General features: G+C 36.6%; 1 protein-coding gene across 12 annotated transcripts; it reads right to left on the bottom strand.

Annotated features, from left to right (window-relative positions):
* Positions 1–1,579: 1,579 nt before the first annotated feature.
* Positions 1,580–22,129, bottom strand: LOC105034314 (3-hydroxyisobutyryl-CoA hydrolase-like protein 4, mitochondrial). Of its 12 annotated transcripts, none has more exons than XR_012138292.1 (7): positions 21,843–22,129; positions 21,034–21,200; positions 18,638–18,739; positions 18,341–18,428; positions 13,451–13,545; positions 3,287–3,468; positions 1,585–2,246 (listed from the first exon to the last, which is right to left on the bottom strand). XR_012138292.1 is itself a non-coding variant. In XM_073251029.1 (6 exons), the coding sequence occupies exons 2-5, from the start codon at positions 21,057–21,059 to the stop codon at positions 13,405–13,407; spliced, it is 357 nt and encodes a 118-aa protein (XP_073107130.1). In that variant the 5' UTR covers positions 21,060–21,200; positions 21,843–22,129; the 3' UTR covers positions 1,580–2,246; positions 13,368–13,404. The 12 variants fall into 12 exon arrangements, 7 of the variants coding, with proteins under 7 accessions (XP_073107130.1, XP_073107125.1, XP_073107128.1 ...); XR_012138291.1 differs by lacking the exon at positions 1,585–2,246 and adding an exon at positions 2,367–3,223; XM_073251029.1 differs by lacking the exon at positions 3,287–3,468 and having other exon boundaries at positions 1,580–2,246; positions 13,368–13,545.
* Between the last annotated feature and the right edge of the window lie 885 nt (positions 22,130–23,014).

Genomic DNA, 23,014 nt, shown 5'->3' with positions numbered 1-23,014 from the left:
TTGTTAAACAGATCCTATTAGATTTCAAGATGAATTGAATATCCAGAAAAATCTATCTGACTGCTATCCCTAAGCTCATTTTAGTATTAGATGCAGGATTAGCCCATTATATTTTCAAGCCCATGTATTGTATTTTATATGATCTTTTTTAAATTTTTTTAAATAAATTTTAAAAATTTATATCCAAACATATAAAATATCTGAATTTATTATATGTAGGTAAAAATATTAGAAAATTTAAAAAATAAAGTTGATTATATTAATTGGATGATACTAATTCATTAAAAAAAAAATTGAGTTTTATAAGATTAATTTTAGGATACTATATTTAAATTTATTATATATGATCCAAAAAACATCCCAGGACCAACATAAATAAAGTTGATAATTTTGCTTATATAAAATTTTAATATATACATATGTATGTGGTTAAAAAAATTGATAATTAAAAAAATAAATTTAAAATTACTAATTATATTTGCTAATTGATTTTAAGTTTAATATTTAATAATAAATAATCTGTTTATAAGCTTGGGTCTACTCGAGATATGTTGGGCCAGATTGGTTTAGCGTTATCTTATAAATTGAGTTCAAAAAATTAGCAGCCAAAGTTGAATTAAAATATAGAGTTTGTTTATTTTTTTGAATTGAGTTTGGATATATTATTGGCTTAACTAGGGATTTTGGAGCTAGGTTAATAATATTTTAGGTGCAAAATAATATTTCATTATATCCAATAACTTACATATGAAAAAAATTAAATTATCTAATTATTTTTAAGAGATAAAATTGCATGCAAAGCTAATTTAAAATCAATTGATATTTTCTATAGTTAATCATATAAAATATGTTATAATTGCAAGGTTGCAGTAAAGATTTATGATTTGTTTTAGTGTGATCAATATGGTAAAAATGATCTGTCCCCATACCATGATAAACCTACAATATATTTATTAATGCTATATTTTATTTATTTAAAATAACTACATTATCTTTATTAAAAAATAACTTTAATATGTTTATTATCTCAAGATATAAATTAAACAATACATAAAATTAATACAATACCTTTTATAATTTTTAAGAAATTAGTTTAGCAACTAATTGATGCCTCAATACTTAATTTTGCTACGGATATAACTATGATAGATTTAATTTTTACCAGTTATTATCAAAAATATCTTCAATAATATTTATGTATTTTACATAATATTTAGTTCACAAAGTTTTAACGATAGTATTTATAATTTTAAAGTCACCAATATATTTTTCAAAAGTTAATTTTGACTTGATAATTTGCCAAAAAATAGCTTCAAACCTATATTATATTGTATGCAAAATCTATATTAATAAAATATATTTTTTAATTTAAGTTAAATCTCGCTGCAAAGCGTGGGCTACGTGCTACTAAGTAGCATGAAAGCCAGGATCAGCCAAGTGGAAGCAGCAGAGTGCAAGGCCCAAAATCCCAAAGTGACAATAAGTGGTCAGATCTTGTGCAAAGCAGAATAATACACTTGCTTGTACCAGCAGCATAAAAAAGACCCCTGATAACAGAACATATTTAAACAGAAACAGCTGTGCCATAGGATTAAGATTATGCAACTGGATGTAATACCAAGGTGAAACAATGAAGCAATAGAGGTGAACCAGCATAAAGTGGAATGTTTTAGTGACAAACTGAAGCTAAAGTTACCTTTGCATAATCACCCGCGCAGCAAAAAGCGAGGAGCTGAAGAACAGTCTACAAAATAGAACCAAGTAACTCTTAAGGCTTTATAGATAAATGCAGCATTGGTTATGTTGGAGAATAATACCCCATGATACGATAATTTCAGAACTCTGCAATTGAAGAGAAGTCTAAAACTGTAGTTGCTAGACAGCAAGGAAGCAGTAGCGACCAGATTATCAAGTAATACAGCTGTATTGCAGGTTTCAAAATGAGTCCACAAAACTTGTAGAGTCATACATCTCCTCTGACAGCAACATAGCATTTCTTCTTAAACGCTAGTAGCAAGCAGTTCATAATGTGTAAAATATATAGATTTGCAATCACCCTTCATGTACACACACTAGCCATGGTACATATCCGCAGCGTATTCTGTCATTCTATATCCAACTTATGCATAGCTCTCTTTGATGAAGTCTGACAGGTTAACTTCATAATCAGGTTTTCTGCAGAGCATTGACTGGATTGTTTCAGCAAAATCATTTCAACGTAATGAAGCCTTCATTACTCCACTTTGCTGCACGCTCAATGCTTTTGCAATCAGGAATCTTCTTATTTTTAGACGAAAAATGGAAAATAAAAATTAATACTACATGGGAAATTTAAATAGTAATAGTAAAATAAAGGAGAATGATGATAATTTGTATAGCCTGATTCTCACTGAATAGAGAATGGCTATAAATGGTATGAACAAGATTCTTTATCAGAAGATGTCCACATGAGGGTTTCCGTATAAGGGTTTACTAAAGAAACAAAGAAAAATTGACCCTAAAAGATGATAACAATAGATACAAACTGGTTCCAGGAGCTTTAGCAAGCATCATGGATCAACTTTCAACAGACACTGAACAATTACAGCCATTATATCATGCTATACTAATACAACCAACAATACAAGCATGTGATATTATCTCAGGAATGCCTGAACTTCCAATTGCTAATTTCTGATTTCATCCGCATAGAGAAGTGTATTACATGTAGACCCCCATATTCGGGGAAAAGTGTGAATATGCAAATGCAACACTTAATTGAAAGCTCTCAGTATCCAGGTAGCAACATCAGCAAGAGAAATCCTTCCTCCATAATTAAGAACTTTGATCGACCTAACACTGGAAAATACATCCCTCAACCACAATTCTAACAGCTAATCTGCAAATACTTTCATGACATTGGCAATATGCCACCATTGCTACCAATTCTATCCTTTAATGCTCATGAGAACTATTAAGACTAAGATTCACCATCTCAGTATCGAATCCATACCGGTAAAATTCTGTCATAATACCGATATGCAGTTTGATACAGTACAGTAGCATCAGTATGGGGTGACACCGCATATTGAAATAGTACTGATATGGTACAATATGCTCCACATCGGATGGTATGAGGCTGTACAGAAGACCATGATTAAGACTACCGACATACTAATGGGCTTATGGCAGAATAGCAGAATTGGATGGATTGCATCCCACAGCAATCAGCAACTCAGCACCACTGAAAGAAGTTCAAGTTTAGTTAAGCATTCCTTTCTCTGAAGTGACTAGCAGGAAGATATACCTGCAGCGTAATTACTTGGCTGATGCTACTTCTCCACCTCTTTTATGATTTTGGAGACTGAATTATGTCCACCAAAACATGATACTGTGAGATACAAGCAACTTCAGCTAAGCCTCTGTTTCAGGTTCCTTATTGTATTCTGCCAGTAATGGTTGGACATCTTTGTGAGGGTCATCAAAGCTGCATGTGCAAAATATGCAATATAACTCAGGCTTCAATGGGAATTTGATGGAATATGAAACGGTATGATCCTGAAACACATTTGTGAAACATAAAGAGTCCTTAGTCTATTACTCATTACCCAACTTAAAAGCAGTATTCAAGAAATTTAACGGTTCAGCTAAATGAATCTTCTCAAATCTGAAAACCATATCTGCAGAAACAATTTTGTATGGTAGCATCTATCTATACTGAATTACAGAGGGTCTGAGGGATTTCTGTCTACAAAAATTTTCAAAATTTTCAGATAAACTACATGTTAATGCAAATCCATTTGCATCATTTCCAGATCAAACATTCTTAGTTTCTTAAGAAGCCCATGACATGATTAAGATCAAGATTTTCAATTGTGTTTCCCTATCAATTCCAAAACTTGATTGTGAATTAACATTTTTGATGGAATGAGACATTTAGAAATTCAAAAAAAAACTTCTATGCACTCTCTTCACATTTCACATTGCAAGGTCTGCAAGGGATACACTTTCAAGCAGTCATATAATTCATCTTACTCTTCATGATCACCTTGCTCTAAATAGATCATTTTCCAATTACTATAGTATCACAAGGATGTTTTCTTATTTGTATATCTCCAATCATGGAAAGCATGCTACAGCTCATTGATCATTACAAAAAACAACATTTAACAATTATACCAGGAAGTAAAACATTCAACCCGTGAGAAAATCTGAGAAGATGATAAGAATCCGGATCGTGATAGTTAAGAAACTATCCTGATTGGACTGCTTAATCTTTTAACCAAACAGATCCGTCAATAAAGAACTAGGTCTTTACCAACATCAGATTTAACAGAAAAAATAAAAATCAAAGATCAATTAAGAAAGAACGAAGATCCTTGACAGCATATGATCTGTAGAATAAGAGATCACTCTTTTCTCTCATCACGATAGAGGAAAATCCTGGAGGAGACAAATCTTCTCTTAGTGGGATAGGCTTGCATGGATAGATGATGGAGTCGAATTGAGGTCGTAAGAACACTGGATCTCAAGGAGATGAAGATTAAAAGGATAGGAAAGAAAGTAGACCTCACATCCTCTCCTTGTGGGGTGATTTTGGATCCACACGCACTCTATCTCAGAGCAATTGACACAAGTATTTGTAGGCTTGTAAAATCATTCATTGTCCTCTTCATGAAAAATACAAAGGTTTATATAGGATCCCAAGGGTCTTATTTCTTTGGGAATCCCTTACCTTTTACAAGAAAGAAATTAGCCCTCCCACAAAAAAGTAAAGCATTATGTGTAGTTTCCAAACAAAATAATCTACCATGGGAAAAAAATCAGCCCTTCAACAAAATAAGTAGGTAGCCAAGAATTCTTAAGGAATACTAAGGAAGAAATGAAACTCTATGTGGGCGCTTGATGCTTGGCACAACTTGGCATGAGGATCCTCGGGCACGGCACATGCTGGCATGCATATTTCCTCCCTGGACGTATGGAGAGTTGTGACTCCAAAAGTGACGCGGACAAACCCAATACAAACCCAAATATGACCCTATGGACCTAAAACTAAATACATCACGATAACTTTATTGACTGAAAATAAATAACTGAAGTAGAGTTAATCTAATGGTGCTTCTTCGATCTAAATCGAATTCCAATCATATCGCCAACTTCTAATGGCTCTGATGTCTGCATTAATTCTCCCAGGATGGGGAGAACTCGACCCTATTGAGTGTGGGTCGATTCTGCTCTGATGACGCTCAAGCAAATCAGATCAATACGCTGCAACTCTTCTCAAGTGATCCAGATATCTTTAGACTCCGATCGACCTCGCCATATGATCAAATACCACTGATAGCCTCGACTCCAAGTGAAAAGGATCTGATCGTGTTTTGCTGACATTTTGGATGGTGGACACACAGGGACAGGCTCGCTCTCAAAGGTTGGTTCAAGCTTAAATGGCTCACTAGGTATCCGAGTTGGCTCTTTATAGGCGACGAGATCTGTAATGTTAAAAGTAGAGCTAATCCCAAAATCGAAAGATAAGTCCATAACATACGCATTCGGTCCGACTTTTTTTATGATCTTAAACAAACCTGCTCCTCGGGCATGTAATTTCTTTACGATTTCGGATGGAAACCATTCAGGCCTCAATCGAACCATCACAATCTCCCTCTACAAACTCTTGGGCACATCGATGAGAATCTGTATTCTGTTGATAAACTTTATTGTTAATGCTAATTTTTTTATTGATCTCTTTATGCAGACTCTGGACATGCTATGCAAATAACTCTGCAGATTCAAAAATCCTAAGATGCATGGGCAGTGAAATGAGGTCTATTGGTCTCCTAGGTTGATATCCATGAACTACTTCAAAAGAACTCATGCCAATGGACCTATTAACAGAGCTATTATATGCAAATTCGGCTCGAGACAACAAAAGATTCCAGTTACCCATATGTTCCCCGATCAAGCAATGCAACAGATTTTCAAGACTCCTATTAACCACTTTGGTCTAACCTTCCATTTGCAGATGATAAGCAGAAAAAAATTTTAGTTGTGCCTAGAAGGTGCCATAGAGTTTTTCAAAAATAACTCATAAATCTAACATCCCTATCAGACATAATGATTTTAGACAATTCGTGTAGTCTAACAATCTCATCGAAGTATATCCTTGTAACTTTCGATGCGTCAGACGTTTGACAATAGAGAAGAAATGAGCTATTTTTGAAAATCTATCTACAACCACTAGAACAGAATCATACTTCCTAGCTGTCCTAGGTAATCCCAAAACAAAATTCATACTAATATCTTGCCAAGGACAGTCTGGTATAGGTAAAGGTGTATATAGATGGTGTTTTGTTTTCTCTGTTTGACCACAGCATACATTCTACATTGGGCAATAATTCGGACGACATCTCTTTTTAAGCTTGGCCAAAAAAACTGAGCTTCTACCAACTCTATGGTTTTATTCTTACCAAAGTGTCCAGCTAATCCTCCAATGTGTAGTTCCCAAACTAGAAAATCTCTTAAAAATGTATAGGAGACAGCCTAATTCCTCTAAACAAGTAACCATCATGAAGGATGTATTCACTATATTCTCTAGATAGCCCTTTATATACAGTGGTATGCTACCAAAATCTGGACACTCCTTATAATCTTCTTTAATCTTATCAAAACCAACAACTTCTATACTAACGGTGGACAGCAAAGTATGACGATGACTTAGAACATCAGCAGCGCAATTCTCTACACCCGCACAGTGTTTCAAAACAAAAATATAGGCTTGCAAAAACTCGACCCACCTACCGTATCTATGATTCAATTTTTTTTGAAAATTCAAGAATCGGAGGGCCTCATGGTCAGAGTACAAAACAAATTCTTGCGGTAGTAAGTAATGTCTCCAGTATCTTAAAGCTTGAATTATCGCGTAAAATTTTTTATCGTAGGTAGAATACTTGAGTTTAGAATCGTTAAATCTCGCTAAAATATGCTACTGAATGATCTTCTTGACTAAAGACACCACCAATCCCAACTCTTGATGCGTCGCGTGCTACTTCAAAAATTTTAGAAAAATCAGGTAGACGTAAGACTGGGATGTGGGTCATCTTGTCCTTAATGTCTAGGAAGGCTCTATTGGCTGCCCTAGTCCATTCAAAATCTTCCTTTCTAATACAGTCACCGATGGGAGCAACTATAGTGCTAAACCTTTTTATGAACCTACGGTAAAAGGTTGCTAATCCATGAAAACTCCGCACGTCATACACACTCTTGGGTACCGGCCACTTAATTATTGCTCTTATCTTTTTGGGGTCGACAGATACACCATCGAAGGTAACAACAAAACCTAAAATGATACGATCTGTCATGAAAGCGTACTTCTTAAGATTGGCATACAAACTTTCTATTCTAAGAACTTGGTACACTCTTCGGAGATGGTCTAGATGGTCCTCCCTAGTTCGACTATAGATCAAAATGTCATCAAAGTATACGACTACAAACACTCCTATAAACAGTCGTAGTACTTGGATCATCAACCTCACGAAAGTACTAGAGGCATTGGATAATCCAAATGGCATCACCATCCACTCATATAAACCATCTTTTGTCTTAAAAGCAGTTTTTCACTCATCTCTCAATCTAATTCTTACTTGATGGTAACCACTGTTAAGATCAATCTTAGAAAAAATAATGACTCCGGCCATCATATCTAGCATGTCATCTAATCTAGGGATGGAGAAACGGTACTTAATGGTGATCTTGTTAATGGCACGACTATCTATGCACATCCTTCATGTACCATTCTTTTTTGGAGTCAATAGTGCAGAAACCACACAAGGACTCAAACTCTCTCATAAATCTTTTTTTATCAGCTCTCCAACTTGTCTTTGAAGCTCGACATGCTCAATAGGGTTCAACCTATAGTGGGACAAGTTGGATTGGATAGATCTAGGAACTAAATCAATGGCGCATTGAATATTTCTCATAGATGGTAAATAATCTGGGAGATCCTTAAGGAAGACATCATGAAAGTCACTAAGAAGGCTAGCTACTTCTTTGGGATAATCTACCTTAGGATTCTCACGAACTTCTCTTGTAGCAAGCATCCAAACTAATGATCCTTCACTCATGATCGTCTCTAATTCTTTAGCACTTATTAGATGGAGGCTTTTCTTCTTGATGTTTTTCTTGTCCATTGTCTATCTTTCTATTGATAGTCTTAGGTGAAGAAGGATTAATCGTGATCTTCTTACCCTGATGAGTAAAATTACAGGAGTTGGTTCGGCCATAAATCATAACATCATTGTCAAACAGCCAAGACCGACCTAATATGATACTTCCAACTTTCATGGATAAGGCATTGCACCAAACATGATCCTGATAAGAATGAAGCTGGATGGGAATACGGTATCTAAATTTGATGACAATAGAAGAATCTGTCCAAGACACACGGTATGGGCTGGGATGATCTACAAAAGTTAATCCTAATCGCTTATCCATGTCGATGGAGATGGCATTGATACAGCTATTGCTATCAATGATGACCATACAAATTTTATCACCAAGTTTTATGAAGGTATGAAAAATAGAAGTCCTACGTCAGTCTTCACTTTCCTTAGTTTGTGCTAGAACATACCTTATGACTCCAAGCCTAAGGTCTGACTCGGATGCCACATAACTTAGAATATCCTCAGTACTCTCAAACTGCTCGGCTAAGTTTGGATCAGCTTCATAAACTTCCTCAATATTTTTTAAGATTTCTTCCTCTAATTTTTTCACTAATAATGATCGGTTAGGACATTGTGCAGCAAAGTGACCGTACCCATGGCACTTGAAGCAATCTACTTCCTTTTGATAACTCTCCTATAGTTCCTTTTCCTTTATCTTCTTTTCTTTCAATAGGATTTGTAGGTGGGGGTTCATTACTAGGAGCCTAGTTAATATTGGGTCTCAATCCAGAAGGGATTACTCGGCTGGGTTCAGGATGATGGGAATTTGAATATCTACAAAACCTCTCAAAATCTAAGGTAAGTTGATAAGCTTGTTCTAACGTGGTTACCTCTCGCAAAAAGAGCTCACGCTGGATATCCTCTTATAATCCAGCTCTAAATCTAGATAAGGTAACAACCCTATCTTCAGCTACTCCACATCTTATAAGGTACTCATCAAATCTCGTGTACTCAGTGACCGATCTATTTTCTTGAGTAAGTCTCTGCCATTGATCTAAAAGTCTTTGTTGGTAGGAGATAGGGAGGTACTTCTCTCTGAGTTTCTCTTTCATTTCATCCCAAGTTTTTATCAGATTTTGTCTTCTCTGGTTGAGAAAACGCTCAACACTTTTCCAATAAAGTCGGACTTGCCTAACCAACTTCATCCTAGCAAATCTAACTCTCCTTGCTTCAAATATTTCGTACCATCCAAAGTAGTGATCCATATCCGATTCCCAGTCTAGGTACTCCTTCGGATCTAAACAACCATCAAAATTTGAAGCTTCGACCTTTACATTCCTAAGGATATGCTCATCTTGGTCGAACTGGATATGATGCGGGCATGCCCCTATAGGTCGATCTAGTCTAGATTCCTATCTCCCTGTCCTATAGGTAGTCGGAGAGACTCAGGTTTAGGTTGTTTCTACCTAGCTTCTTCTAATACTACTATTCTCTCATTCATGGCTTTCATAAAATTTTTTATGTCATCAAACTTTTCCATCAGAGCATTAATGATGGCTGCTGTATTGGGGTCCATATTGGTGTTGAGTGGGGAAGTAGGACGTTGGTACTGGGTACCTGATGAATCTCATGATGGATGTTTGGCTTTAACCACCATGGCCTAAAGAGAAGTGGGATTAAGGGCAATCGGAGCAGCAAGTTTGCAGAAGAAGGATTCCTGTCTAATATCAAGAGAGACAATGCCCAGCCCTCCATTTTGCTTAGAAATACAAACTTTGCTCCAAGCAACTAGATGTGTTCCTCTACAATCAACAGGATCGTCCCAGAGAAAAGCCCGCTATTCCTTTTCCAGTCTATGGAGAATACTCTTAGGAACCGGAAGACGAGAGCATATGAAGAGGAATTGAAGAAAGCACTGATTGCAATAAAGTCACCCTTCTAGCTAAAGAAAGGGCTTTCCATTTCCAAGAAGATATTTTCTGGGTCATCTTCCCTGAAGAAAAGCAAAATCCCCGACACTCAGCAGCTGGGGGGAGAAAGGGAGCCCCAAATATATCCAGGTACCATGGACCAGTCTAACTGAAAGAATATGCCGAATATGAGCTTTGATAGAGTTGGGGGTCTTTGGGCTGTAGGTGATACGAGATTTAGTCAAATTAATTGTTTGGCCAGAGAGGGAACATTACGCATCAATTATAGCTTTTAGGCACCCCACATCCTTAGTAGTTGCTTTAATAATGAACAAACAGTCATCAGCAAAAAAGATATAAGAGATCATTAGTCCTCCTCTAAGAAACTTATACACTCTCAGATGATTAGATATGGCACATTAAATGAGAGAGGATAGATCTTCCGTACTCATAACAAACAAATAAGATGACAGGGGCAGCCTTGATGCAGTCTATGTAAAACAGAAAATCATAGAGAAAGAGAACCATTAATCATAGTGGTCATACAAATCTAGGATACAGAAATAAGGTGCAATAAAAAAATTAAAATACCTGAAAGTAAATTATGAAATTTAAAATGCAAAAATTTAACTTGTGGGAATTTAAATTGCTGAATTTAAACTAAAGCTCTTATCAACTAGCTCTGATATCAAATTGATGCAAGACAACCCTAACGAAAAAGAAAAGAAACCAATCCTAAAGATCAAGCTTCCTTCTATTCATCAACAACAAATCAAGTTCGATCAGTGGCATCATTATTTCCAAGACAGACAGTATAATTACCTATACTCTACTCAGAAGGCGTGATTGATTGATACGAGACCAAAGCGAGATTAATTTAAATGATGCAGATGAATGCCATTCTAAAGATCAGTAAACAACTAGCAATAAGAAAGTACATAAACAGATAGCAGAAATTAAACATGTTCATGAGTAAATACAAAAAAAATATGAATGGGATGATAAAGAGTAAAACATTAAATTCGTGAGACAATCCAAGAAGATAATAAGAATCCGGATCGTGATAGTTAAGAAACTATCCCGATTAAGGTTCTTAATCTTTTAACCAAACAAATCCGTCAATAAAGAACTAGGTCTTTACCAACAATGGATCTAACAGAAAAAATAAAAATCAAAGATCAACTGAGAAGGAACGAAGATCCTTGACAGCATATAATCTATAGAATAAGGGATCACTCTTTTCTCTCATCACAATAGACGAAAATTCTGAAGGAGACAGATCTTCTCTTGATGGGATAGGCTTGCATGGATAGATGGAGTCGAATCAGGGTCGTAGGACCACTGAATCTCAAAGAGATAAAGATTAAAGGGATAAAAAAGAAAGTGGGCCTTACACCCTCCCCTTGTGGGATGATTTTGGATCTCACATCCTCTCCCTCTCGGAATAATTGACACAAGTATTTGTGGGCTTGTAAAATCATTCATTGTCCTCTTCATGCAAAATATAAAAATTTATATAGGATCCTAAGGGTCCTATTTCTTTAGGAATCCCTTAACTTTTATAAGTTAAGGAAGAAATCAACCATCCCACAAAAAAGTAAAGCATTATGTCCGGTTTCCAAACAAAGTAATCTATCATGAGAAAAAAATCAGCCCTTCAACAAAATAGATAGGTAGCCAAAAATTTTTAAAGAATCCTAGAGAAGAAATGGGACTCCATGTGGACGCTTGATGCTTGACACAACTTGGCATGAGGATCCTTGGGCATGGCACATGCTGGCATGCATATTTCCTCCCTGGACGTGTGGAGAGTTGTGGCTCCAAAGGTGACGTGGACAAACCCAATACAAACCCAAGTATGGACCCAAAACTAAATACATCAAGATAATTTTATTGACTGAAAATAAATAACTGAAGTAGAGTCAATCTAATGGAGCTTCTTCGATTCAAATCGAATCCAAATCATATCGCCGACTTTTGATGGCTTTCGTGTCCGCACCAGCTCTGCTTCCAACAGAGATTACTAGATTGCAAAAAAGCAGCTCAAAAATCAAAATAATAGCACAAGAAAGCAGCAAACAAAACAGATTGATATAGCCATTCTCAATTGGCCTCGTCATACATTTTATTTTTTGAAGATACATAACTTAATAAAGCATATTAAGTAATCTTTTTTTAACAAAATTCAGAGCACCAATTTAAGACACTTTCATAGCGAACAATAAATACTCCCAATTTTCCTTGATCAATGTGCTTTTCCCATGCTCTCTTGCTATTTATAAGTGTTAAAATTTAGGAAAATTGCATGGCCATCCATTAAAGTAGATTGAAAAGAAATTTACAGCCTGAAAAAGAAAGTCTGCATTACAAACTGCAAAATTGTCAACTCAGTTCAACACTGAGTTGACAATTTTTCTAAGGGATGAAGGTGGCCTGAAGTTGAACACTGATTCTTCAGTTCATAACATCTGCTTCACGAGATTAATGTGGTTCTATACGTCCAAGTTTGTGTTGCCTTCTTCATTCTTTACATAGATTCTTCCGAGAAATTTTTGCAAGATTGTTAAGTAGCATGAGCTTGACCTCCATAGCCAAGAAAGTAGGTCTCTTGTGTGATTGGTGATTGGTCTTCTAAGTATCCTAGCAGACTTATCCAGACCAAAGATGGCTTAACCAGGATTGAGAACGAGCAAGAGAATTGACACCATGCCAGGAGCTGGTCCTAGAACACCCTAAAACTTGACATAACAACAAATTGATCCTTGAAATCAATACCATATTGATAGGAGGAAAGCTTATTGGTTCAGTAATAAATTCAATGCTAGCTACAGATAAATTGATATCCTTTACTTCAGATTCAAATTAAAGTTAACTTGTCCATTAAATTTTCAAACAGTATTTGATGGTCATTAATAAATATACAAAAAAAATGGATTTAAAATCATAGTCATGATCCACAAACTGAATGAGTAATAAATATATAGTACAAACAAAGCAAGCACTTTGTGCATTGTTTGCTAACTCAACAAAATAAGTTTGTTCAAATAGCCACTTCATACCAAATACTGTCAAAATAATTTAGGAAATATAAAGATAGGTATTTTATTGAATGCACTAGCTTCACAACTACTTCAGATCATAATAACCAATAACCAATTCATAATAATATAAAAAGCAAGCTTTTACTGGCAAAAGTCAACCCACCAAGTTTAACTTCTATAATTAATCTGATATTGGATATCTATAGTGACGAAGTATTAGCGACCCAACAACTCATTTCAAGGTCCTCAAATGTTTCTAAGAAACAAAAAGTAATAGTTACCGCTAAAATCTCTTCACAAGATGCAAATAATGAATGATCAGAAACATAAAGTTGATTGATAGAAATGCCCCTTCAGGGATCCTAATTTTCCAGATGGCACATAATGAGTTCCCAGGCCCACATATGGTGCATCAGCAGGAGATGAAATCCTTTTCCCAGTCATTCCAACTGTAAATCCCTGGAAAGGAACTTGTAGAGTTTAGGAAACCAACAAGAACAAAGTGAAAAGCATCCTTAAAAGATCTTAATATAAAAATGAGCAATGCAACTTCACTTCTGTTACAAGGGATTCTGAGTCCCCCCTCCTTGACTGTGTTACTCTACAAACATAGCAGAACACATATGGCTGTAATAAGTAAATAGAAAATCATAGTATAGGAAGAACTGACCTAGTAAGACTAAATATTGACTGAAGTACAATCAGAAAACATGACCACACACTTCCAAAAACATTCAGTAAATGATTACAAAAAATATTTCAACATACAAGAGTATAGACAATTGAGAGAAATGAATTGATAAATGTTGGGTTGATTTTGCTCAGACTAGAATCAAATAGATCCTCATCATATCAATTTTGGTTGGACAACATCGAGGCTCTTGAAAATCAGACTTGAAATATGACAAATCAACAAGACATTTAAATAAACCCATTAAAAGATCTGCAAAAAAAGTGCCTTCAATTCTGAAAGGCCCAACCAAGAGTAATACAAGTGCCAGCAATGAAGGATGAATTTCAAAATTAGCATGTAACCGATCTACAAGAAAGATGCTTTGCACTCTTTAACTACACTTCCCAATAGCCTAAAATGCACTGTCTTGCAGTTCCCATATCAGACTCGGGACATGCAACGTCCATGAGAGAACAATGGATGGCTGGGACATCCCAATCTGATTTTTTTTTTTTTAAACCTAAATTCATATAACTCCCCCACAACTAACAATGTTTGGTATATCTCTCATGAATGTTAGTTTTGGCAAGTGGAGATGGATGATTCGAACATGTGGGCCTCGCTGCCAGAATAGCTCCTGAGAGTTTGATTTTAATGTCAAAATAGATTGGTATACCATATCTACAACCTTAAAGGGCCTAACACATGAATGTACAGATCATCGGGTGACCTCAAAGTTTTCAAACACCTAAAAAGCGAAACTAACAAGTATGATAGGAGCATTGGATATTATCACTAGCATCACACACACAACTGAAATACCAAGGGACAATTCTTTTTAACTAAAAAGTTAGTTTTATCCTTAGGAGCAGGAAACTTCCACTCATAACAACACACATGCTTCAAGTCTCTCCCAAAAACTTTCCCTTGCATCTGCTTCCTAAGAATTTCCTTATCCAAAAAATTTTTAATAGATCTATCTCTCTGCATCCACACCTTCACTCACTTCAGCTAGCCAAGGTTTTATTCTTAAAACAAAAACAACTTAAATAGTTAAGGTGTATTTGTATTGCATCCGCAGTGTATCATTGAAGTGAGAAAAAACTTTTTATCTACCAAAAAAAAAAAGATAATAAAAACATAAAGGCTTTTCGATCAACAGGACACCTTTTAATAATTTTGGAGGTATTATATAGACAGTATATGAATGACATCTACGACAATTTCCTCTCAAGAATGCCCACACGCATGCACAGACAACAATAAATTCAAAACATCTGAAGGAAATAATTACATCACATCGCTAAAGCAGCTCTTTTTGTCCTTAATAGATTTCCTTCCAATGGAAATGCTTTTGCATCCAAGGACCAACATTGTTCCATGGTTTATAATGTTGGATCATAAAGACCGTGCAAGCATAAGTTCAATGTCACATGGATAACAACATTAAGTTGGTGTTGTAAAGGCAGGAGGAACAGGGGTAACGGTAAGTATGCAAACAGAAAGATAAAAGGCAAAGAATGACAAAGAAGGTTGTAGCAAACTACAATGCTATGGACAAGTCTAGCAAATTTCCAAGGCAGTTCTAGCAAGGTTATGAATTTGTACTTGCATAAATGAGTCAATAAAGAGGAGGGAAGGGCCTATGAAAAAATATGTATAGTCATAAGTAGAGGTGCAAATGAGCTAAGCAATGAGCTGCTAGAGCTTGACTCCATTATAACAAGCTCGAGTAGCTTGAACAATTTTTCGAGTTGAGCCCGAGTAGCAAAGTATTTAGCTCAAAGGCTAGCAAAGTATGTAGCTCAAACGCTTGCGTGCATGTGTACGTACATACATATGTACATGCACACACACACACATATATACATGTGTGTGTGTAAAAGAGTCCAATATATATTATTAATTTAGTATTCTAAAATAAAATATTTATATTTTTTTAATATGATCTAACTCCTGATTTTTTATTATATTTTTTAATTATGACCAAAACTAGAATTCGAGCTCGAGCTTGAGCTCAAGTATGACTTGGTTCATATCCGAGTCGAGCCAATCTTGGGTATGGCTCTTTTTTTTTGACTGAGTGAGTTCGAGCTTGAATATTAAGGCTCAATTGATCTCGAGTCAACTTTTGAGCCCGAATATTTTGAATTGATTCGAGCTCGAGCCTTTAGTTGCTCGACTCAGTTGCGTCTCTAGCCATAAGATCGAAAAAAAAGAAAAAAAAATGGAGGGGTATGTACCTCATAATAGGAACTATCAGCTAATAAGGGCTTTTGAGGCTTGTTGTTTTATTGGTTGCATACTGTAATACCGCTCCCCCCACCCCAACTATGCCTGCCCACACGCATGTGCATAAATATACAAAGATGGAAATGAGGAAAAGAGTTGATTTGATAGAAAAGTTTTGAGGGTAAGTTTCCTAAAATTTGTAGAAACATGAAAACTTGTCCCAATTAAAACAAGAACACATTGATGGGAAAGAAGAAAAACAAAACATCTTGATAAAAATTGATGATCAGAAAATTCTCCAATATAGTTATCTTTTCATTTCATATCTCACATATACAAGGATAGAGTGAATAAAAAGCATTAATCGGATCATAGTGGGATAGATGGCATGGAAATGAGAATTTCAAGATTCAGCAGTGCTGCATTGGCTAAAATACTAAGCAAAAGAAAAACTTTGTGAATAAGGTTACATGTTTGTGAACAATGATATGCCAATGGCATGTACTAGCACCAAAACAAAGAAGCTTGTAAAACAACTTTGAATCATTTCTTTTACATTAAAACTTACCAGATTCTTGAAACCCATCATGCTCAGTAAATCCACAATGCTACACTTGCCAACAGAAACTGCATTAATTCACTAAATATACATAACTCCGAATTACAAACTGTACATCAAGATTATTAGAGAACAAAAGCACCAAACTGTGGTTGAAGTCCTAAATGGTTCATCTGTTCTTGTATTGCTGATTCATTTAAATTTTATGTAGTTCAATGAGTTTCACACTTTCACTGTTACCTGCCATTCTCCTTTGCTCATTTAACCAATGCTAATAAATTAGTTTGGGTGATGAACAAATTTGGCAAGTTGTGGCATCCCATCTTCACTTCTGCACCCACCCCCAACCCTCACCCTACATGTGCACCAACACCAACACCCACACCCACCCCCACCCGCACACATACACACTCTGAAAAGGAAAACACCAGGAAGATGTTGTTCTCCCTTTTGCCTCCAAAATTGTCATTTTGCAATTCTACATGGTACTAGAGCAATAGGTTTTTCGTTTTTAACCTAAATCCTTCCATTTCTTCTTCATGGTGTTTTCTCTTGACATCTTTTCCCGCATATATACCAGGCAACATGTTTCAAAGTCAAAGAACCCTAGGGTTCCCTAGCAATGAATGGCGATCTATATGGTTCATTATTTGAGTATATTTTATTCGAGTTTTAGCCATTGTGATTCCCTCATGCTAAGTATATATGCACTTAAGTACGAATAGGATGCAATGTTTCGGCCCTATTTGGATGCTGGAAGATCTCGTCGGTCTGGCAAAAACCTTCCAGCAGGGTCAGGCAGGATATTATTATTGAAGTTAGAATGAAGCAAACACAATCGACACAGTATTTGAAGGTGATCTGGGAAGCTGGAGGAGTGTCTAATCCCTATTTTTCAGGGATTAGATAAAACATCTCACAAAAGTGATTACTTAACCTGAAAAACAGGGATAAGTTACTATGTCCAGCAGCCCCAATCACTTTCCACCATGGTTTCTTGTGTTATGTTTGAAATGTTAAGGCCTCATCAGATCGATAAGATCTTCTGACATCCAAAACAAGCCCCAAAAGCTTGTTTATTGTGTACACTATCTTCTGATCACCGAGAAAAGGCTACTTAGAATTGTTTCTATTACAGGTGCATTGTTGCAAATGCAAGGTAAGCAAGCTAAAATTTAGCAGGACATGATCACAAGTAATCATATTAGATACCTTCATTTTTTGCACTCCTTTCCTATCCTACCATCTAATAATGTAGGTTCTTGATACTTGAAACATACAGCAGGATATTAGCATTACTTTGATCACTTATAACAGAAGATAGCAAGAATAAATACTATGTTAGATGACCTTAACAAAAACTGAAAGGTCAAACTACCTTTAAGGGTCTTAAGAAAAGGTGATATTTTCTCTTATCACAATAACCATGCCTTGTCAAGCCAGAAACAACTCATTATCTTCACAAGGTCCAGTGTGATATATTTTTAGTGGTGTTTTAAGTTATGATGTACAACTTGAGAAGACAAACAAGTTGAGGCATTGTTATGAAGATCAGTTGAGTGATGAATGTGAAGGAAGTCAAAGGGACACCGCCACAGCCCCTTCTTCTGGACTATCTGCAGCTATATAAGCAAAACCAACATCTGGGAACAAGCCAATTCCATTTTCCGGCATGGCAAGAAGTGTTCTTTGGCATAAACCATATGAAATCAAGTACCAAGTTAAAACTAATTTTCACACCAGGGTAAATATGAAACTACTAAATGTCACTGCTTTGAAAAAAGGTATACCTCAGTGACAATTCGGTAGTGGCCATGTCCAGACAGGCCAGTCCCAAATCCCATTGTCACACAATCCATAAAACAAATGTAAGGGCATCTGATATCCAAAAATTTTACACATCAGTGAATATCCAGAGCAAACACCTATAACAGAACAACAGCATGAGCTTAAAGAACAAGACTACAGTTTAAGTGAATGAGAACTTAAATCAACCTTTATAATGACTCAAAATGTAGTCATATTAATTCTTTTGAAAAAAGAAAAAAAAAACAAGAAGACATCCATGCAAAAATAAGAAGCTTCACCTCAACAACATATAAAGTTTCATCTCATATGTTGGCTCGTAGATAATAAAGGTGAGAGATATCCCCAAAGCTCTAAACAACTTTTTGAGAGCAGTCATCGTTCTACATCCAAGTAACAACTTAAGCCAGGGATTACACTACATGCCATCTTTAAACAAGACCAATGCAAGTAAAAAAGACATGAGAAAAACTCATATTTGATAAGCTGACCATGTTAAAATTTTCCTATAGTCATCCATGGGAGCAATTTAACATTGATTGTGGCGAAAGAAAGGTTTCCAAAAAAACAAAACATTCAGCTACAACAGTTTCCTTCTTCTAATCTCCACAAGCATGACATTATCATGACAACAAAAGCAAGGAAAAAGCATGCCAGATGTTATACAGACAAATGGAAAAAGATTGAACAAACACAAGCAGAATAACGTAATTGCTCAGAAGTTATGTGCTGATGCATGCAAAAGTGCTGTTTATCAACCATGTATAAATATCTTGACATTCTCAACATGTCAGGAAAATCCTAAAGAAGATTAGGTCATACTGCTACAATCTTCTTGATACTCATCAAATTGATCAATAAAAGTTTCGAACCTTCAGAAGATCACTTTACTGTATTACTTATATATTTCTATTCATAAGGTTGTCTTGCATCAAAAAAATGAAAAGTATAACAAGAAAGAAACAGTGAGAAGGACGACATCAAAAATAGCAAAATCAACCACATGTTTCATACTCTACAAGCAACTCCATTAACAAGAAATCAAAACTCCGATCTAATTCTTCTTGTAACACATCATGTTCCTTATAATGTCAGATAAGCAAAATGCCAGGGTAGTCTAGAAAGGTAATCAGCCACACCTACTTGACAACAGTTACACAATTTAGATGATTTGTTTCCTTTACCATCAGAGTAAACCCATCATTTATCTCATAGAGCCTTGCCATGGGCACGGATTTGGTAAATTGTCCAGCTTGCGGTCCAGCAAATACAGCTAATACTAGGATCCCATGTTTTTCACTTAATCCACAGCAGCAAACAGATATAGAAACAGAAATCTTCATCATTTCTTTTCCTGAAACGAGGAGAAAAGGGGAAAAAAAAGGAAAAAAAATCTGCATCTCCATCCTCCTCTGTCAGTTCCTCCTCCCATCTCTACCTCTGCCTGTACGATAACAGGCTCCTGGCCTGGCCTTTCTCCATCTCCACCCCCCCCCCCCCCCGGCCCTTGCTGACCAGCAGCCTCCTCTGCCACAAGCAACCAATCATTTTGAAGAGGCGGCTACAGGTGGACAAAGAGATGTGTAGCATGACTACGAAGGGGTTGCTCTCAAGAGCAGGGGACACCTGGGTTCATCATGAAGACAAAAGGCATGAGGAAAATCCCCTTTCTATCACCATTGATCATGAGCTCTAGCAAATGTTCCTGGGACCCCATGCTACTTGGATAATGGCATGCTCATTGAGAGGGACCGAACTCTTCCTAAGAGGGACAAGCTGAACAAACCTTTCCAACGTCGGGCAAGAAAGGAACACCAACAAGCTTCTAGAGGTTAGGGAAGGAAGAGAGGTAGGTAGGGTTTGGTGTACTGGAGGTCCTTGACAGCAGAAATTGGTGGTAATAGCGAGAAATGAAAGAAAAGAGTAGTAGCGAAGATATTGAGCAGGAGAGAATGACAGCCTTGGTACCTTTACTTTTCCTAGCAGGTGGCAAAAGAAAAGGCAGGTGGAGGAACCAGACAGAAGAAGAGGGTAAAGCAGCAATCCTTGAGATAGAGATAAGTTGTGAGTTGGGGAAAGAAGTCAATTCAGGAAAAAAGTAGATTTCTGCTTCTGTATCTATTTGCTGCCATGAATTAAGTGGAAACATGGGACCTCGGTATTAGCCATATTCAATGGACTGCAAGCAATGTGGTCCACCGAATCCAATACCCTTCAGTATAATGTGAATAAAGGGGCATACCAAGTCTCAGTATCCTACCAGTACGGTGCAGTATGCCCCGTGTCAGGCATTTTGCAAACTTGCTATTATGAGTAGCATTCAGCTAGCAAAGACAACCAATTATGATATTTTGCATCAAATAGTATCCTGATTCACAGTATTTCCTGCATACTATACAAAAGATCTTATTAGAATAAAGCAAAGCATCATAAAACAGCATACATATTATCCAATCATGCATGGCAATCACAACACAAGACATACTCTAGGCCCACTAAAACACCCTTTCCATGAGTTGTGTAGTTTTGTCCTTTTGAATTTCAGCTATAACACCCTTAATGGCCATTCTTGCATTGGCCATAATTCAACCCTCAGGCCATACCAAGCGCCCCATAAAACAGATAAGTAAAAGAAAATGCACAATGGAATATTGAAAGAGTGATGATTTTATTGTACATTGGGAAAGGGCGGGGGAGGGGCATGAGGCTGTTAGTGGTTATTGCAATTGGTAAAAGGGGAAAAGCTGCAGAAAAGGCATGGTGAGCTGCTTTCCACAAGGACGCATTCGACACTTGGATCACTTTCCCACCCGTGAAGATAGCCTTTGTATCTTATATCCATCTCTGCACTGCCATTTCAAATATAAGCCACGGAGGACTAAAAAGATTACATAAACATATGATCAACGAAAGCTATCAAAGATACTTATAAAAAGACAAATGCAAGAGTAAATCATCTCCATGAACCGCATATAGATTAAATTTAACCCATCACATGACGCATTCCTCTGAAAGATTGGAAGAATGATAACTTTTCAGAAGAAAAACTAGGTCATCTTATTTCAATTGTTGTTAGACTAAACAATTCGCATAGGAAATGGCATTTTGAAACCCTAATATGAGCTACCGATCAAATTATCGTCAATTTCTTCCTACAAAACTAACAGCAATTTAACTCGTGCCTTTATGCTGGTTCAGCTTTGACGGGATCAGAAATCCTTCAAGAAGATCTAGAAATCATAACAAAAAGAAAAACAACTAGATATTCTAGGACATGGACTAAATTTTCTATTTCTTGGCAAGAAGTTCGATTCTTGAAGATTTAAAGAATCAAGTCAACTCCTAGTCACTGGATCCGCTTCTATTCTCATAACATGGAATCGAGGCACTACGTAACCAAGATTCAATAGAAAAACTCACGAAAAGAAACGAAGAAGAGGTGGGAAAGAAAACAATAATAATAAGAGAAAAAGAGTAGAAGGAGACCGAGGTTCTTGGCGTTGAGGGCTTTGGGGCGGACGAGGGTGATGACAGCGACGCCATGGGGGAAGAATGTACCCTTGACGAAATCGTCCGCAGCACCCGCCATAGCCGCGGAGGGGCGAGACGTTTGAAATGGAGAGAGAAAGAGAGAGAAAGGAAATGGGATCTTTAACGAGGATTTTGGGATTCGATAGGGGCGTTGCGAGTGAGGTGAGCGGAAGAAGCCACGCTGAGAGCTGGGATGCGTTCCTTTCAAGCTTTGTCCAAGTCCCCGAGAAAAGGGTATTCTCGTCAGGGACCGATGGGGTGATTCTGTTTATCTTTTCCGTGATGCGATTTTATAAATGTGAAAACGCGTTGACTCGCCGGTTGTAGAACGGACCCTCGCGGAAACCGTTACTGACCTTTATAACAACGGTTATAACGGCCTTATTTGCTTTAAAAAATATAATATTTATGAATTATCACTATTATAACAGTATTCTATTCTAATAAAAATAATAAGCGATGATAAAAAAGAGATTTATCTTTCCATTTATTTTTTATGGATTTTTTTTTGGGATCACATAATCACTTACAAAGAGAAGTTTGATGGAAAATAAATTTTAAAAAATAATATTTAAAGAAAAAAAAATTGCTTGAAGATGCGCATGCAATACGAAAAAGGAGGAACCAATGAAAAGCCAAGGTAGAGCCTCAGAGCCGGCCCACCGGCCCAAGCGAAGATCGACACTCGAAGGCCTTGACGAGGAGCAGCCCGCAAAAAAAAATGTCATCGAGACGATAGACTCACTAGCCAGGCACGATGGCCTGCTTATTGTGCTATTTCAATGCTTCGGGGAACAAGATGTCGAAGGAACAAAAAGGAAGAAGACTGCTCTCTCATCGATTTACAAGCTTGATCTTGTTTACGCCTTCTTTCTTGTTGCCTGCTAGATTCACTGACTTTGATGAGAATTCCCAAATTATCTCCCATGTAACGTAAATAGTCAGTCCTGGTGGCTCTCCTAAGAGGGAGAGTGGTGCTATTATGTTGTTGTATGTTGATAATATGAAACTTACTCGTGATTACTCCGTTATCATATCGCTGATCAAGTGTCGCCTTCTTCAATTATTTGTCATGAAGGATGAAGGGCATCCTAAGTATTTTCTTGACTGGAAGGTCACACATTCTC

The sequence above is a fragment of the Elaeis guineensis genome, chromosome 2 (assembly GCF_000442705.2).
Source record: "Elaeis guineensis isolate ETL-2024a chromosome 2, EG11, whole genome shotgun sequence".
In the NCBI taxonomy this organism is placed as follows: Eukaryota; Viridiplantae; Streptophyta; class Magnoliopsida; order Arecales; family Arecaceae; genus Elaeis; species Elaeis guineensis.
This window is presented reverse-complemented; position numbering and strand designations above follow the sequence as displayed.

Bases quoted from the DNA above. Each gene is read 5' to 3' on its own strand.
- LOC105034314 (XM_073251024.1), bottom strand. From the start codon at position 21,059: ATGCCCCTCCCCCGCCCTTTCCCAAT. The intron at 18,740-21,033 runs GTACAATAAAAT...ACTTGGATGTAG, and splicing joins CTCCCCCGCCCTTTCCCAAT to AACGATGACTGCTCTCAAAA. The intron at 3,469-13,450 runs AGGATCCCTGAA...TTTTGCACATGC, and splicing joins TATGTGCCATCTGGAAAATT to AGCTTTGATGACCCTCACAA.